General features: G+C 45.3%; 1 protein-coding gene across 1 annotated transcript in view; it reads left to right on the forward strand.

Moving 5' to 3' along the window:
* The window catches only part of ETNK2 (ethanolamine kinase 2), a 325,147-nt gene that overhangs the window by 267,655 nt on the left and 39,745 nt on the right, over positions 1 to 17,747 (forward strand). Inside the window, exons 5-6 of the mRNA XM_078644659.1 lie at positions 5,430 to 5,513; positions 5,752 to 5,912. Of these exons, the coding sequence (XP_078500785.1) occupies positions 5,430 to 5,513; positions 5,752 to 5,912 (245 nt within the window). The remainder of the gene's footprint in view (positions 1 to 5,429; positions 5,514 to 5,751; positions 5,913 to 17,747) is intronic.

Genomic DNA, 17,747 nt, shown 5'->3' on the forward strand with positions numbered 1-17,747 from the left:
GGCACCCGACGTTGCCATAGATCACCCGCAGGAATCGCATCAATAGACTGGGAGGAGGAATCGCCATTGTCCACAGAAATACCCCGACCAACACCGAAGACACCCTCAGCACCGCCGAACACCTGCACTTCCAGATCCACATCGATCCCAACACCACCCTCAGAGGAACCCTCGTGTACAGACCTCCCGGACCCCAGCCACAGTTCATTGACTGCATCACAGACTCCATCAGCGCGCATGCCCTGGCCTCCACAGACTACATCCTCCTCGGATACCTCAACTTCCACCTCGAGAACACCAACGACAGCAACTCCACCACACTACTGGACAACCTCACCAACGTCGGCCTCAAACAACTCGTCACGACACCCACCCACTCCGCCGGACACACGCTCGACCCCATTTTCTCCACCAGCAGCCACGTCACCGTCAGCCACACCACCGAACTCCACTGGACCGACAACTGCTGCATCCACTTCTCCTTCAAGAAAACCACCACACACAACCACCAGCAGAGAATCCCCTATCACAGCTGGAACAAGGTCACCGAAGACCAGCTAATCATCACCCTTGCCCGAGACCCACCAACTGAACCCACCTACACAGCCGCCCGGAACCTCCAGCAATGGATCAACGACTGCGCCAACACTCTCGCCCTGATCACGAAACCCACAAACAGACCTCCAGACATCCAAGCAGACCTGCCAGAGACTAGAGAAGAAATGGCGCCGTGAGCAAAGACCGGACAACCATGCAGCCCTCAAGAATGCCAGCCGCAGACACCACCAACTCATCCGAACAGCCAAAAGGACCTCCTTCAAGGATCGCATTGACAACAGCGCACACAATAGCAAAAAGCTCTTCAACATCAATCAATCAATTAAAAAAATTGTATAGCGCGCTACTCACCCGGAGGGTCTCAAGGCGCTTGGGGGAGAGGGGTCCGCTAATGCTTGAACAGCCAGGTCTTGAGTTGCTTCCTGAAGGAGAGGTGGTCTTGGGTACGGCGGAGGTGGATGGGGAGGGAGTTCCAAGTCTTGGCTGCCAGGTAGGGTGGAACGGCGGCGAGGGCGTGGCTGGTCGATCGTAGCTGGCTGGTGGGAGTGTAGAAGGTCAGGCGGTTGTTGAGGTACTTGGGGCCCAGGTCGTGGAGGGCCTTGTGTGCGTGGGTGAGGAGTTGGAACGTGATTTTCTTGCTGACGGGGAGCCAGTGCAGGTCTCTCAGGTGTCCGGCGATGTGGCTGTGTCGGGGGATGTCCAGGATGAGTCGTGCGGAGGCGTTCTGGATGCGTTGGAGTCTTTTCTGCAGTTTGGCTGTGGTTCTGGTGTAGAGGGTGTTTCCGTAGTCCAGTCGGCTGGTGACGAGTGCCTGGGTGACCGTCTTCCTGGTTTCGGTGGGGATCCATCGGAAGATCTTTCGGAGCATGCGTAGGATGTTGAAACATGATGATGAGACGGCGTTGACTTATCTGGTCATCGAGAGGGAGGAGTCCAGGATGAAGCCCAGGTTGCGTGCGTGGTCCGTTGGTTTGAGTGCGCTGCCCAGGGCAGGGGGCCACCAGGAGTCGTCCCAGGCAGAGGGCGATGATCCAAGGATGAGGACTTCCGTCTTGTCTGAGTTCAGTTTCAGGCGGCTGTTCATCATCCACTCGGCTACGTCTTTCATCCCTTCATGCAGGATGGTTCTGGCGGTGGCAGGGTCGTTGGTGAGGGAGAGGATCAGCTGGGTGTCGTCGGTGTAGGAGATGATGTTGAGGTTGTGTTGGCGCGCGATGGCTGCGAGGGGGCTCATGTAGACGTTGAAGAGGGTGGGGCTGAGTGATGATCCTTGTGGTACGCCGCAGATGACTTCGGTGGCCTCGCATCTGAACGGGAGGAGGCAGACTCTCGAACATCGTGAAGGAACTCACCAACCCCAGCTCCATCTCCAATGACATCCCACCATCACAAGACCTCTGCGACTCTCTAGCCTCCTTCTTTCACCGCAAGATCACAGACATCACAACATCTTCAACACCCAGACTTCTCTGTCAGCTGCCACCAACACAGACTCACTGCTCCCCCATCACACCGGCCACTTGAGCTCCTGGAACCGCGTCAACGACAAATACACCATCAAGACCATGAACACCATCCACTCCAGCTCATCATCAGACCCCTGCCCCACCACATCTTCAACAAAGCGAGCTCCGTCATTGCACCCCAACTTCGAAAGATCTTCAACAGCTCATTCGAGACCGCCACCTTCCCGAAAAGCTGGAAACACACAGAGATCAATGCCCTTCTCAAGAAACCCACAGCAGACCCAAAGGACCTCAAGAACTTCCAGCCCATCTCCCTGCTCCCGTTCCCGGCGAAAGTCATCGAGAAGATCGTCAACAGACAACTGACCCAATTCCTCGAAGAGAACAACACCCTGGACTCATCCCAATCTGGATTCCGCAGCAACCACAGCACCGAAACCGCCCTCATCCTCCTGGACCTCTTGACCGCCTTCAACACCGTCTGCCACCACACCCTACACACACGCCTTTACAACGAGGGGATCCGTGACAAAGCCCTGGACTGGATCACCTCCTTCCTCACCGGCAGAACCCAGAGAGTCTGCCTCCCTCCATTCCTATCCGAAGCCACCAAGATCACCTGAGGCGTACCCCAAGGATCATCCTTCAGTCCGACCCTCTTCAACATCTACATGACACTGCTTGCCAACATCGGCCAATCACACGACCTCAACATCATCTCATACGCCGACGACACCCAGCTGATTCTCCCTCACCAAAGACCCAGCCACTGCCAAAACCAACTTCCACGCAGGGATGAAGGCTGTCGCCGAATGGATGAAGAGCAGTCGTCTGAAACTGGACTCGGACAAGGCGGAGGTCCTAATCCTCGGCTCCACCCCTTCTGCCTGGGACGACTCCTGGTGGACAGCTTTGCTGGGAACTGCGCTGACACCCACCGACCATGCACGCAACCTGGTGTTCATCCTGGACTCTTTCCCGTCAATGACCCAACAAGTCAACGCCGTCTCCTCCTCCTGCTTCAACACCCTCCGCATGCTGCGCAAGATCTACAGATGGATCCCCTCTAAAACCAGAAGGACGGTCACCCAGACCCTCGTCACCAGCAGGATGGACTACGGCAATGTCCTCTACGCAGGAACCACGGCCAAACTCCAGAAGAGACTCCAACGCATACAAAACACCTCTGCAAGCCTCATCCTTGACATCCCCCGCAACAGCCACATCACTGCCCACCTGAAGGACCTGCACTGGCTTTCCATCAACAAGAGGATCACCTTCAAGCTCCTCACCCACGCTCACAAAGCACTCCACGAAGCCGGACCAGCATACCTCAACAAGCGACTCACGTTCTACACCCGCAACAATCAGCTCCGCTCCGCCGACCTGGCCCTTGCCACCGTCCCACGCATCCACCGAACAACCACCGGTGGCAGATCCTTCTCCCACCTCGTCGCCAAGACATGGAACACCCTCCCCATCCACCTTCGACAGACCCAGGACCTGCTGACCTTCAGGAGACTCCTTAAGACCTGGCTGTTTGATCAGTAGCTGCTCCCACCACTCCCCAGTGCCTTTAGACCCTCGCAGGTGAGTAGTGCGCTTTATAAATGTCTGATTGATTGATGTCATCTGTGGTGGCGAGCAGAGTGATCTCGGTGCTGTGGTTGCTTCGGAATCCGGATTGGGAAGGGTCGAGGACAGCGTTCTCTTCGATGAATCGAGTCAGTTCCCTGTTGACTGTTTTTTCTGCGACTTTGGATTCGAAGGGGAGGAGAGGGATAGGTCGGTAGTTCTTGAGGTTGGTGGGGTCAGCTGTGGGTTTCTGCGCGTTTCAGTCATCTGGGAAGGTGCCTGTTTGAAAAGAGGTGTTGATGGTGCGCTGTAGTTCAGGTGCGATGGCGGCTGTGGCTCTGTAGTAGATGTGGGGAGGGCAGGGGTTTGGTAGGGCCCCCGAGTGTATGCCTTTCATGGTCGAGGCGGTGTCTTCGTCGTGATCGGCGTCCAGTTGGAGCTGGTGGACTGTCTGGTGTGCCTGGACGACGGGAGCTCAGCTGTGGCGTTTGGAGGGTGGCTGGCGGAGTTGTCATATATGTTTTTGATTGTGAGCTGGAAGTAGGTTCCGAGTTTGTCACAGAGGTCTGTGTGAGCGTTTTTTAAGGTAAACTTCAAACGTGCAGTCCTTCTCACAACCATCTTCCAAAAAACAATGAAGGAACTTTACGTGCCAAGTCAACACGTATTGCGGCTCTGGATGTTGACCCTCACTCTTCTTCACATGCAGTGGCGCTCTCCCGGCAACAAAAACAGCTCGGAGAACAGTGTGGTGAGACACGGTCTGGTGAGGACAAGGCTGCCCAGCACAGGATAAGACTAATAAGTGCTCGGTACAGCGCCCTCGGGTAGGCCGAAATGGGAACCATTTAAAATACAATCACTTGGTCCAGGCAGCCTGAAATACATTCTATAAGTCCTAAACTTCCATAAATCTTACAGATGCAGTAGTCACTCAGAGATTTAAAAATGTTCAGCAGATCCAACATACAAGCATAGTTAAGTTCTTCACAAAATTATAGTATAATCCAACAAGATAAAATGGATTCTCAGAGCTAAATCCGTTCCTGTGATGTTTCCTTATGACAGGATACCTCTGTAACTCATCGCCATTTGTTGAAAGTATGATCGATACTCTGGATGTATGTTGAAAGATTTATTCATAGCAGCATAGCAAATCCATCCTCATAGGAAGACAAAGTTCAATTGGCCTGCACTCTACATTTCATGGATAACTATTCCAAAGAACGCAGAATACAAACCAAACCATAACACTGCTATGTGCAGGTTACTAAATAGCAGCAATCAGCTTTCAGAATGTTCTTACGAGGTCTTTAGCAACCAGACAGCACAGCTGTCTGGTAGATTTTGACTTAAAAATGACATTTTTCTCGTGAAATGAACTTCATGTATTGACTTGAAGGAATAGGCTGCCTATTCACTATCTCCTCTAGTCTTATTGCCTATGGGATAAATACATTACTGATGTGTATGCACTGCAATAGTTTCCACATTTAATCAAAAAATGTCATATTGAACCTTGTCCTGGAATTATTCATACAACTGCAACATCAATCTGTGTTAATCTCTAAAGGTCTGTCTCGCAGGCGTGCATTCTTTTCTGTGGAGCCAGTGCTAACTAATGTAGCAGTCTATTCCCAAAGGCTCTAATGCATCACTGAAGCTAAACATGCTTGGCACTGATGCAAAGGAAGGAGAGGGGCTCAGCATAAAAACATTAGGTGCATTTCCTTTGTGTTATTAGAAGGTGGCACTCAACTCTTGTAACTGTAAAAAACATGAATTTGGTTCCTGTTTTTAATCTCTCTTCCACTTTGCTCCTTCCCACAGGACATGTACGGTTTATCGACTATGAATACGCTGGATACAATTACCAGGCATTTGACATCTCCAACCATTTCAATGAATTTGCAGGTGAATTTACCTTGGCCATGTTCTTCCACTTGCTTTGCTTTACTCATCGATAAACTAAAGCTTGAAAACAACCAGTCTGATTTACTTAAGACAGATTGCCCAAATGCAAACTGCAGATCCCCCCTCTTCCTCCCCCAGGCAGCTAGATACGAACATGTATTGACATTATGTGCATATTTGTGCATCTTCTTCCATTTTGGCTTTGCCTTGTGACTTTCATAACTTACTCTATTCCCAGGCGTGAATGAAATGGATTATAGGCTGTTGCCCAGCAGAGAGACCCAGCTCCAGTGGCTCAAACACTACCTGAAGACCTACAAGAAACTCCGAAAGGACACCAGTGGGGTGACTGAAAATGAAGTGGAAGAACTCTACAAGCAAGTCAATAACTTTAGTTTGGTAAGCTCTATTACTCGAGCACAGTTCATTGGGTGTGTAGGCCTTGAATGTGGCCATGAGGAGAACTCAGGGTTCTCCATATCGGGTGCGCTAGAATGCATTATTACACCATCTGGTCTGTAAGTAATATGACTCTCTATTTCTGTGCGGCTGTTGGTCTGAAGCTGGTGTTGGCAGGAGTTGACATGAGGCATTTGGGGCCCAACTCGCAAAGGTGTAGTGAAGTTACGAGGGCAGAGTCTTCATACTTGTGGTGAAATCTCTGAGCTCAAGCCAGAATCTCACACACAGCACGCACTCTGCAGTGCACCATGCAGAGATTCCGCCCAGAGTGCAGAGATTCTGCCACAGATGTGGAGGCCCTTGTTATGTCATGTTATGTTACAGGGATTTGTATAGCGAAACTAATCACTTGAGGGGTATTCAGGCGCTGGAGCAGGTGTGAAGGTAGAAGAAGAAGAAGAAGAAGAAGAAGAAACTTTATTGTATAGTTAATTAAAACCATTACAAAAATACAGATATGATAATATATTAAAAACACACTGATGTGAGAATAATAAAATTAAAAATTGGTAGTAAAAACAAGTGTCTTTCTGGGGTAAAGAATAACAATTTCCGTGTTCAAGATTTTGCCTATGATCTTTGTTTTTTCTCAAAATGTTCGATAAATTTGATTGATCTACAAATGAATTGGGGGTCTGTGGTGCATAATGTTTTTATAATCGCAGACCTACAGGTACGTGTTCCAAACTGCTTGAACTTGGCTTGGTGTGAAGGTAGTCTGCAGGGTATTAGTTGAAGAGCAACGTCTTCAGCTTCTTACGCAATTCTGGAAGCGTAGAGGAGGAGGCCCATAAGCATGCCGGGAGGTCATTCCATGTTTTGACTGCAAAGTATGAAAAGGCTAGCCCTCCCGTTCTGCCTCTGCAGATGCGGGGTGTGGGTGAGAGAGAGAGACAGAGTGAAGGTATCTGGTGAAAGTGAAGGGAGAAGTTGGGATGTGCTAGTCCAATGTTATGCAGTGCCATGTATGCATGTATGAAGAGTTTGAATTTGCAGCGTTTGTGTATCAGCAGACAGTGGAGATCTCAGTAATGAGGCATGATGTGGCTGTGGCCAGGGGTTGTCCAGGACAAGTCTTGCATAGGCATTCCAGATATTCTGAAGATGGTGGAGGAGGTTGTTGGAGGTTCTGGCATAGAGTGTATTAGCGTCTGTTGATGATTAGGGCTTGCGTGTCGATACATCTGGTGTTCTTGGGAATCCATCTGAAGATATTCTTGAGAATGCGTAGCATGTGGAATCAGGAGAAGCTAAATGTGTTCACCTGAGAGGCTATGTTGAGTTTATCATCTAAAATAGTCTCCAGTTTTCATGTATGGTTGGTGGGTGATGGAGTGGGGTCGAGCTCAGATGGCCACCAGTTGGAGTCTCAGGGAGAGATTTTATTCCCGAAGATCAGCACTTCTGCCTTATCCTTATTGAGTTTCAAGCAGTTGGTCCTCATCCATTCTGCTACCTGGATCATGCATTCGGTGATGTTGGATCTGGTTGTGGGGATTTTTGTCTGACATAGAGAATAAGGGTTGTGTCCCATTGGTGTTGGAGTTGTTGGAGAAGCTGTGGGATCTGATGAAGTCTACGAGTGGAGTCATGTTAATATTGAATAGGGTGTGTCTGAAGGTTGATCCTTGACGGACTCTGCAGATCAGGTCCTTGAGCTCCAATGTATAGGTGGGGAGTTTGACTCACTGATTTCTCTTTGTGGAGAAGGGGCATATCCATTCAAGGTCTGGGCCTTGGATGCCTGTGTCATGTAATCTTTTGAAGAGTTTGGAGTGTGACACAGTGTTGAATGCTGCCAAGAGGTACAGCTGTATGAGGGTGGCAGTTTCTCCACGGTCTAGGAGGGTGCAAACCTTATACCTGTGATGGCAATAAGTGCTGTCTCGGTGTTTTGCTTGCTGTAGAATCCAGATTGGGAGTGGTTGAGAAGATTGAGGACTGTCAGGTGGTTGGTGAGTTGGTCATTGATTGCTTTCTCTATCACCTTTGCTGGATACGGTAGTAGGGAGATGGGTCTGATGTTGTTTGGTTCGTTGGGGTCAGGTGATTTTTTTTTTTAGGAGGGCTGTGACTGCAACATGCTTCCACTCCTCTGGGAAAGTTGCAGACTCGATGGAGGAGTTGATGATGTCAGTGAGGGGTTTGCTCATCATGGGTGCGCCTAGGTTTTAGATATGGTATGGATATGGGTCTGTGAGAGTCCCAGAGTGGCCAGGCTTCATGATCAAGGTGGGGTCTCCCTCAGAAAGTGTTCTCCAGTTGGTTAGGTGTCTGTCCAAGTGGTGGGTGTGCAGTATTCTGATGATGTCCTCTGGGTTTGGCTGCTTTTCAAAGTTATTGTAAATCATCTCAATGTTGTTGTTGAGGTCATTTGAAAGGTCGTCACAGAGTTCCTGTGAGTGGGTGATAAATTCCTTGATAATGGCAAATATCTCTTTTGCGCAGGCCTCAATCCTATCCATAAGGGTGCTTCTTTTGGTAGCTCTCAGGAGGTGGTGGTAGGGCCTGACGGCAGCCTTGTAGGTTTATCTGGCACTGGTGTAGTTATTGGTTCTTGACTTCTAGCTGTTTGCAGAACCTTTTGGAGTCCGGTGTTCTTCCGTCTACCAAGAGGCCCGGTTGTTGGTGCTGCGATGTTTGGGAGTTTTGATGGGTTCAAGAGCTTTGGAGCAGTTGAAGTTGGAGATGTCCTTGTGTTGGATTTGGCCCTTTTTGTAGGCTTTTCTCTCCTATTTTTTCCTGACCTGTATTTGTTGGTTTTAGGACTCTGGGCATTTTACCACTGATAATCAGTGCTAAAGTGCATATGCTTGTTGTGTAAATCGTGAACATGATTGGTTATCCATGATTGGCATATTTTGATTGATTTACTGGTCAGTCCTTAGTAAAGTGCACTGGGTCTGCTGGGGCTGGTAAATCACTTACTACTAGTGGGCCTGCAGTACTGATTGTGCCACCCACATGAGTAGCCCTGAAAAGGTGTCTCAGGCCTGCCACTGCAGTGCCTGTGTGCAGTTTGCTAACTGCCATGTCGACTTGACAAGTGCACCCACTTGCCAGGCCCTAACCTTTCCTTTTCTTACATATTGGACACCCCTATGGTAGGCCCAAGGTACCCCCTTGGGCAGGGTGCAGTGTATGTGAAAGGTAGGACATGTACTAAAGTGTGTAACATGTCCTGATAGTGAAATACTGCCAATTTCATTTTTCACTACTGAAAGGCTATCTTGCACCATAGGACAGAATGGAGGATGCTTTGTAACTTTTTACAAACATATCTTCCCATGGGGATAAGATTGAAAAATAAAGTTTAGGCTCTCTGAACTCAGAATGTAATAACACATATTTTACTAAAGATTGTTTTTAAATTGTGTTTGAAAATGCCACTTTTAGAAAGTAGATATGTTGAGGCCGGTGCACCGCTTTTCGAATTGTTCAATCACTTGTAAAGTTTTTTCAAATTTTAGGTACTCCACAGGAGGCGTCTGACGTCCTGAGACGCTTGAAATTATGCTGAAACACGTGCTCCTAATGGGACATTAGTGACATCCCCGTGGGCACTCAGTCCTCCCTCAATGTGAAATGAGGGTTCTCCACACAATTTTCATTTCCAAAATTTACCATGTTTTATTCACATGACGTTTCTTCAAAAACATTTGCTATTTTCTTCTATATTTTTGTGCTTTCCATTCATTTCCTTATTTAACATGTGGCATTATTCAAATCCAATGCATTTCGGGCACATTGTAATGCCCTTCATCAGGGAACAATGTTAAAAGGAAAGAGAAAACCATAATAAGCATGTATCATGTGTTCTTCAATCTGCTGTTAGCATAGTCATAGCCTGTTCACCTGTGTTACTATGAAAACGTGGTACCATAGCGTAAAAGAACCATAATCCCCAAAAAATCATGAAATGTGCTCTAAATGACGTGGTATCAAAACCATAAGGGGTGTAAAGACCTTCGTCCTTGTGCTAAATATGTCACCTATAATCACCTTACAACCCATGCAGTGCTTAGGCTGTGCAATTTATAATACACTAACATGCCGATTCTATCGAGCTAAAGCCTCCGATTGTCCAAAAGCTAACAAAAGACAAAAAACAAAAAACAATGGTCAATGTTTAGTGACCCTGTTTCCTTTTAAAGTTTACACTCGCTGTCTCAAATCGTCATGCCCTGACCCAACTGACCTGTTTTAAACTCGTGACAAACTTCGTCAAACTTTCGTCGGCTCCAAACATAGAAAGCGCCATTGCTACTTACTTTTGAAATACCCGGATGAATGATGATTGACGGAAGCTCGGGTCACGTGGTAGATCGAGCTAAACAACATATTCTTTCTACAAGGTGATAGCGGTCTGAAACAAACGTGTGACAGCTTTCTAAATTATTATGATGGTGATCCGATCACAGTAGTGCGCCGCGTATTATAGTGAACCAAAAATAAAACATAACCGAAAATAAACCTTGACCGGGAACAGTCAGCCCGGGGATACGAACCCTGCGCTGTCTCCACTGTATGTAAAAATGTATTAAACTAGCGTGGTGAACTATCATGAAAGCTGTGATGACTAAGCATTTTGTGTATGTAATACAAACAAGCAAAGTTGTAACACATTCAATGATGGTAATACAAATATCATGGTTAAAAACAACATAAATCATGATGATCATTATTTCGCAAGAGTCCCCTCATTGACCAGGGAACGTACTTATGAGTTCATAAGTAGCATGATAGTTCTATTCGGTCATTGAGACCAGTAGGCTTGTGTGAGGATAATTTCTGTATCCAAAAGTTTTCCCGCTGTAGGAGGTATTTGGTGTTATCCCTTCCTTCTTTTTTGTCCACAGTCTCGAGTACGATGTATTTTAACTGAGATATGTTGTGTTGTTCCTCAATGAAATGCGCAGCTATTACAGAGCACATTTACGCTATGGTACCATGTTTTCATAGTAACACAGGTGAACAGGCTATGCCTACGCTAACAGCAAATTGAAGAACACATGATACATGCTTATTATGGTTTTCTCTTTCTTTTTAGTATTGTTCCCTGATGAAGGTCATTACTATGTGCCCGAAATGCATTGGATTTGAATAATGCCACGTTAAATAAGGAAATTAATGGAAAGCACAAAAATATAGAAGAAAATAGCAAATGTTTTTGAAGAAATGTCATGTGAATAAAACATGGTAAATTTTGGAAATGAAAATTGTGTGGAGAACCCTCATTTCACATTGAGGGAGGACTGAGTGCCCACGGTGATGCCACTTTTAGAAAGTAGGCATTTTCTTGTTTAACCATTCTGTGTGCCTCTGCCTGTTTGTGTATTGACTATCTGGTTTTGGGGTGACAGGGGCTGGGGAGGTGCATTCTCTCAGACAGCCACCGGGCTGGGAGGGTTGATGTGTGTCCTACCTTTCCTGAATGAGTCAAGATAGGGAAGAATAGACCTGGGCTGCATTCAGAGTAGAGGGAGGAGTTCTCACTAGCACCTGAATAGGCCCGGTCTGCATGTAAAGTGGTGGGAGGAGATTTCCCTTGCACCTGAATAGGGCCTGTCCTATTTCAACATATTACCTACCTCTGCCAACTAGAGACCCCAATTTCGAACACCTTGGCTAGGTTAGGTTGTTGGTGGTGTCAGAGTGAATACCTTCGAGAGTGTAGAGCAAATCTGATTCCATTATTCTGCCCCAGTTCTGGCTTGGCCAGCTGGTGTCGATGAGAGCTTTGGCTTGAGTTGTGAAAATATTGAAAACGATAATGTAGTAGTCGGTCCATGTAATGGAAGAGACAGAGAGGTAGCTGATGCAGTTGCCGGAGACGAAGATCATCTCTAAAGTGTGTCCTGCATTGTAGGATAAGTCTGTGTTGAGCTGTGAAAGTCCTATGTTGTGTACACTCTCAAGGAGATTAGTGGAACTTCCAGGTGGAAGTTGAAGTCATAGAGAAGAAGGAAATCCTTGAAAATAAAGGCAAAGTGGGCGCGATGAGGTCTTAGATGAGGTTGCTTAAGTTGTCTCATGGACCAGGTGATCTGTAGGTTAGGGTGCCCTTTACGGTGGTGTTGATTGCTTGCAGGTTGAAGTGCAGGTGTTCCTTGAAAGGGGTGTCGGGTCAGTGGTGGTTGTGGATGTGTGGGTGTCTTTATAGATAATGGCGAGACCTCTGCCAGGTTTATGATGACAATCCTAACATGCAGTTTTTTATCATGCTGGAATGGCGGGAGCTCAGGTGGGGCTCCTCAAGGCCTCTGTTAGGAAGAAGAGGTCTGGTGTGCACTTGTTGAGGAGGTGCCAAATTCAATGCTGTGTTTTTTGAGAGAGAGGGTGTTTGGGAGAATGCATGTGGGTGTGTGCTGAAGGTCAGGTGTGGTGATGGTGAGGCTTCGAGCTGGTGACATGGGAGTCTGAGTGAGGGGGTGAGTGGTACCAAGTTGCTGCAGGTGGTCCTACCATGCTGTAAAGTGTGGGACGGCAACAGTGGGTAGAGGGGCATCCAGAGTTGAGTGCATGGAGGGTTGCTGCAGAGTAGTAGCGCTGGATAATCCAACCAGGGGTTATGGCCCCCAGCACGGTCCAGACACTGATAGGTGCAGTTGGGCTTGCCTTTGGTGTGCCGTTGGTGCCCTAGCACTGCACCTCCTGCACCAGTCATGCAACCACTGCCATCAAGTAGCTTCTTGGAGAGGTGAGGAGTGCAGGGGCAGTGGGTGGGGTTAAAGAGAAGAAGACACATGGGGGGGGCTGCGCTATATACGCCTGGGACTTGTGTAGGGGGCAGAGCTGCTGTGAGGAGGTGAGCGGGAGCCCCTGCCGCCATGAGGACAGCGGGGTCTTGCAGGCTCGCACGAGCGCCTGAGGCCTCACTTGACTAGTGACCAGAGAGGGAAGGACTGGGCTGTATATCGCCTGCCGAGCCGAGCCACTTGACATGGATAGCCTGCGAAAGTACCAAAACACCACCATCTTTCTCCGAGGCGAAGCAGAAATGCCTCGGAGAAAGCACGGTCATTTTCGCATTCGGGCGTGGTTTTCTGTGTGGCTCTGTGTGGGTGGCTTCTGTATGTGTGTGTGGATGGCTCTGTGTGGGTGCAAATGCAATAGGTCTCGCATTTGCGAGCGATTAAGCTATTGGCATTGTAAATGACAATGCCAATTATTTATGTTTTAAAAACAAAAACATAAATAAAAATAATGTCATGAGCAATGCCAATAGCTCTAACTTTAACAATGCCGAGACCATTGCATTGTAAATGCTTGTTATCTTTGTTGTTAAAGAAATACACTTTTTCCAATTTATAAGCGACTTTATCATATTTTCATTAAATAGTGCGGAAGTTCATCCTCGGGTGTTTGTAACTGTTCACCAATGGCAGGTGAAGTAACAGTAGATGTTTTCAACACAAAATGAGAAAAGGTGCGCTAAGAATCAAAATTTAATTGTGTCATTTGATTAATGAATGTTCATTGGGAATGTTTTTCATCCAAAAGTCTCAAATATCAATCATCTCATCAAATTCAGTCCCATCCACAAGCAAGGAGTCCATATCCAAATCAAATTGTATTAATTTCTTTATCAAATGTCATTCAGACCAGCCAATGCATAGATTTAGAACATATACAAACAACATGTAATATATACATATTTACAGCAATAAGATGTTTAATAATAACATACAGTACATTTAAAAAACAATTGACATGGACTACACGACTCCCTACAACAGTACCACATTAAGCCCAGAGAGAAAATAGTGTTGTTTAAAATCTCTACATTACAGAATGATATGGTCACGATAGCAAACCAAGTTTATCCATGTCAGACAATGAGTTCAGGTACCATATTCATTTAAATACATTATTCTTTACATTGATTAATTTAACTATTATCTTATTACAATTCCTTACATATTGATGCCAGAAAAAGCATGTCTTACTAAGAAATTATCATAAAATGTAACCTTAATTGGTATGTCCATGTGCCTAGTACACAGTATAATGTGAAATTCGTCTCATGTCCAGACGTGTGAGGAAAATATCCTAATTCCAAGTAGTTCTATTTACCTCAAATGGGATCTAAAATTGAATAGGATAAGTTCACATACCCCCAGTTTATTAAGCAACCAATTTTTCATGAGAGATAAAGTTCCCTTCATCATCTTGAAATACCACTTCTATTCAAATCACACTTTAACTAAACACATCCCCAGTTGTTAAACAATAAGCTTTTCATAAGATAAAAAGTTCCCTTCATATGTTCCGTAACAGCTGTAGCGGATGTATGATACAATTTATAATACGTCATGTTCCCTGTTATTAATGTATCATAAGTCCGCTGCGGCTGGTTTCATTCAGACGCAAGATCACTTATATTTCAAAAATAAGCTTGGGATTGACATTTTAGTTTGGAAATCTGACATTAGGGATTGTTAGGGCCATAAGGAGATACATGATTGAGGCGGACCAGAAAGTGAACTCCAACACAAAGTGAATGTGGGAATGCACTGTGCTCTGTGATTGGTGATAGAAATTTTAGAACTTGAAAATAAACACATCTCTAGCAGAGACACCCTAGTCTTAAACAAAAAAACTGAGTATAACAGAATCATTAGCACTGGAGCCGGTATCTGGGTGAACATAAGAAAAAGTATCAGGCTGCGTGACTCCAACAAAGCAGGCAAGTTCCTAGCACCCAATCTAAAATTCAAACTCCTGAAACATACTATTAACCCATTCCAGGATAAAGACGATACCACTAATACAAACCCGAGTAATATAGCCGACATTTTCAATGAGTTCTATCAAGAACTATATGAAAATAACACCACTCTAAACCACACAGATTGCAAACGGTATCTAGACAAAACAAATCTTCCCACCCTAACAGAACAAGAAAAATAATCAATGAATGGCCCATTAGAAGAGGAAATTGAAGAAACTATTAGGAAGCTTAAAACGGCAAAGCACCAGGCCCTATCCGCTATAATGCCAGATTTTTTAAGACATTCTCCACATCCTTAGTCCCACCTCTCTTAAAACTTTACACTCACTTCTCTATAACAGGCCAGGTTACGGGCACCACAGCACAATCTCTCATACCGGTAGTACCAAAAGACAGTAAAGACCCCCTACTGCTGAAGAACTAGTGGCAAATTTCACTAATCAATCTGGACTATAAAACGTATGCCATGATCTTTTCCACCCGCCTACAAAAATATATTTCGAAACTCATCCACCCCTCCCAGGTGGGTTTTCTAACAAACAATAACACTAGGATATTATGCCATACCATAAAGAAAACTAAATAATATTATCATCCACATTTGCAATTGCATTGGACGCAGAAATATTGTTCAACAAGGTCAACTGGACGTATCTTAATTCTGTCTTAGAGAAATTCAACATCAGCAAAATCTGACTCGTATGATTATGGCCCTTAATCACAGACCCAGTGCTAAGGTCAGAGGAGGAGGCGCAAACTCCTCTTCCCTTGAATTGAAGTAAGGCATTAGACAAGCCTGCCCCATTTCACCACCTTTATTTCTATTAGCGATAGAACCTTTTCTACACCATCTGAGAGAATACCAAGACATATCACGTATCATATTTGGTAACACTACAATCAGAGTGGCTGCATATGCGGATAATATCCTGATTGTCTCTATAAAAGCACATTCTGCCATACCGGCACTAATGACATCTATCTGAGATGTCCGGTTATACACTTAATAAAGATAATAAATCTGAAGTCAAGCTTCTCAATAACCAGAGCAACAAAGATATATGGGAATTCTGGATTAGCTTTGCAGCTTGGCTGCAATAAATATTTAGGAGTAGAATTCACCAATAATCTCATCACTACCTTACAGGCTAATAAAAAATCCTTACTTGAGAAAATTAACTCCCTGCTAAAAGGATTGTCACCCAAATTCCATTCTTGGTGGGGAAGATCAGAAACCTTAAAAATAATTGATTATTATCTTCTGCACACGCTCAATTTGCAGAGGAACGGGGAAGTGGGGTCTTCCCCATTTGACGAAACACGTGTTGGCTCGGCGTGCTTTGGATTAAAGAAAAAACATGATATTTTACTCTTTATTGATACAATTCTTTTCTACATGATGTTACTTAACTTGTAAATTGAGCGTGTGCAGAGGATAAGAATCAACTGTTGCATTGACCCTAGTGACCAAATATTAGAGGATATAGGGTGTTTTCCCTCACCTTGTTGCACAGCAGAATTCACATTGTCGCAGACTAATGTAAACTCGATAGGCGCCATTTCTCCTGATTAAAAGACACCCCTTATGGTTGAACCTTAAAAATGATGATTATACCTTTGGTTAATTATCTCATCAGTATGCTTCACATAACGCTGTCAGAAGACTTTTAAAGAAAGATAGCTCATGCTTTTAATAACTTTCTCTGGCAAAGGAAGAAACAGAATCTCACTTAAAAAGCTCAGATTGGCCAAAGATAGAGGAGGAGTAGGTCTCCCTATTTTCAGAAACTCCCAAACAGCCTATATCTCTAAACAGGGCACCAGCTGGTTTGTTAATAGCTCGGAATACCAACCGCTTTGGATAGCAACCCAAAACTCACTCATAAACAATATACCCATCTCACCAATCTTAACAATGCACATCTACCAACTCCCACACTCACACTCTAAGTACATAATACAAAACACCAAAATACTCCTATCCAATTCAACTATTTATCTCTGGTCAAAGTAGGTAACTCTAACATGGCATCCATATGGCATAGCTCCAAATTCAAAGTTGATGGCCAACTGGCATACTGGCAGGAATTGTCTGACAGGGGCATCAATCTAATCAGTGACATTTACAAAGGCAATATAGCACTGCCCTTTTCTTTCCTACAAATGCGATACACTATAGATAATCTGGATTTGTATAAATTCCTGTACCTGAGAGTGCAGATTACAAAACACCTAATAATACATGTTAACCCCTCCCTACCTGCTCTGACTGGACAAATACTTAAAGTCGGTCATTTTGTATCTAGAATGCATAAACTTCTTCTGCCAAAACTCATTAGGGCCTGCACCCGTAACGAACTAAAATGGGAGAAGGAACAAATATTCATCAATGCCTTCAGCAATATTAATTTTGATTGGAGACACATACATAAGACTCTTTTTATAAACAAGATCGCACCTTCAATTTCCCAAACAAAATATATGATCATCAACAGAGCATACTGCACCCCCTCTAGACTCCATTAAACTTAATCTAAGTCAAAACCTGAAGTGCTGGAATTGCAACCTTCGGAAGGGAAATCTGGCTCATATGTTTTGTGACTGCCCCATCCTGCAAACTTCCTTGGACACGTTTTTCGAGTGCACAAAGCACACTTTCAACATTGAACCCACCAAAGAATTCTCTTATGTAATCCTGGGCTGCCTGGATCCTCAACTAAAGAATGAAAATGATCGATGCCTGTTAGATCTGAAACTCACACTTGCCTGCAAGCTGGTTCTTAACAATTGGAAAAATTCTAGTGTAATCTCGTACCGGATGTGGCAGGAGCGGCTCACCTTTTAGAGGCGCCAATAACATGTCACTACATCTCTCCCCATAGCGCCCGGCTTTTAGACTGATGTGGCGCTCACTTGATGCCGCCTCCCTCAATTTGAGCCTCCTTGAACACAGCAATGCACAAAATAGGGTGTAGTCCTTGCATTATAACCACTCTATCATGAATCCCATTTTAACTTCGCCTCCACATTTTGGGGCA

The sequence above is a fragment of the Lissotriton helveticus genome, chromosome 5_1 (genome assembly GCF_964261635.1).
Source record: "Lissotriton helveticus chromosome 5_1, aLisHel1.1, whole genome shotgun sequence".
In the NCBI taxonomy this organism is placed as follows: Eukaryota; Metazoa; Chordata; class Amphibia; order Caudata; family Salamandridae; genus Lissotriton; species Lissotriton helveticus.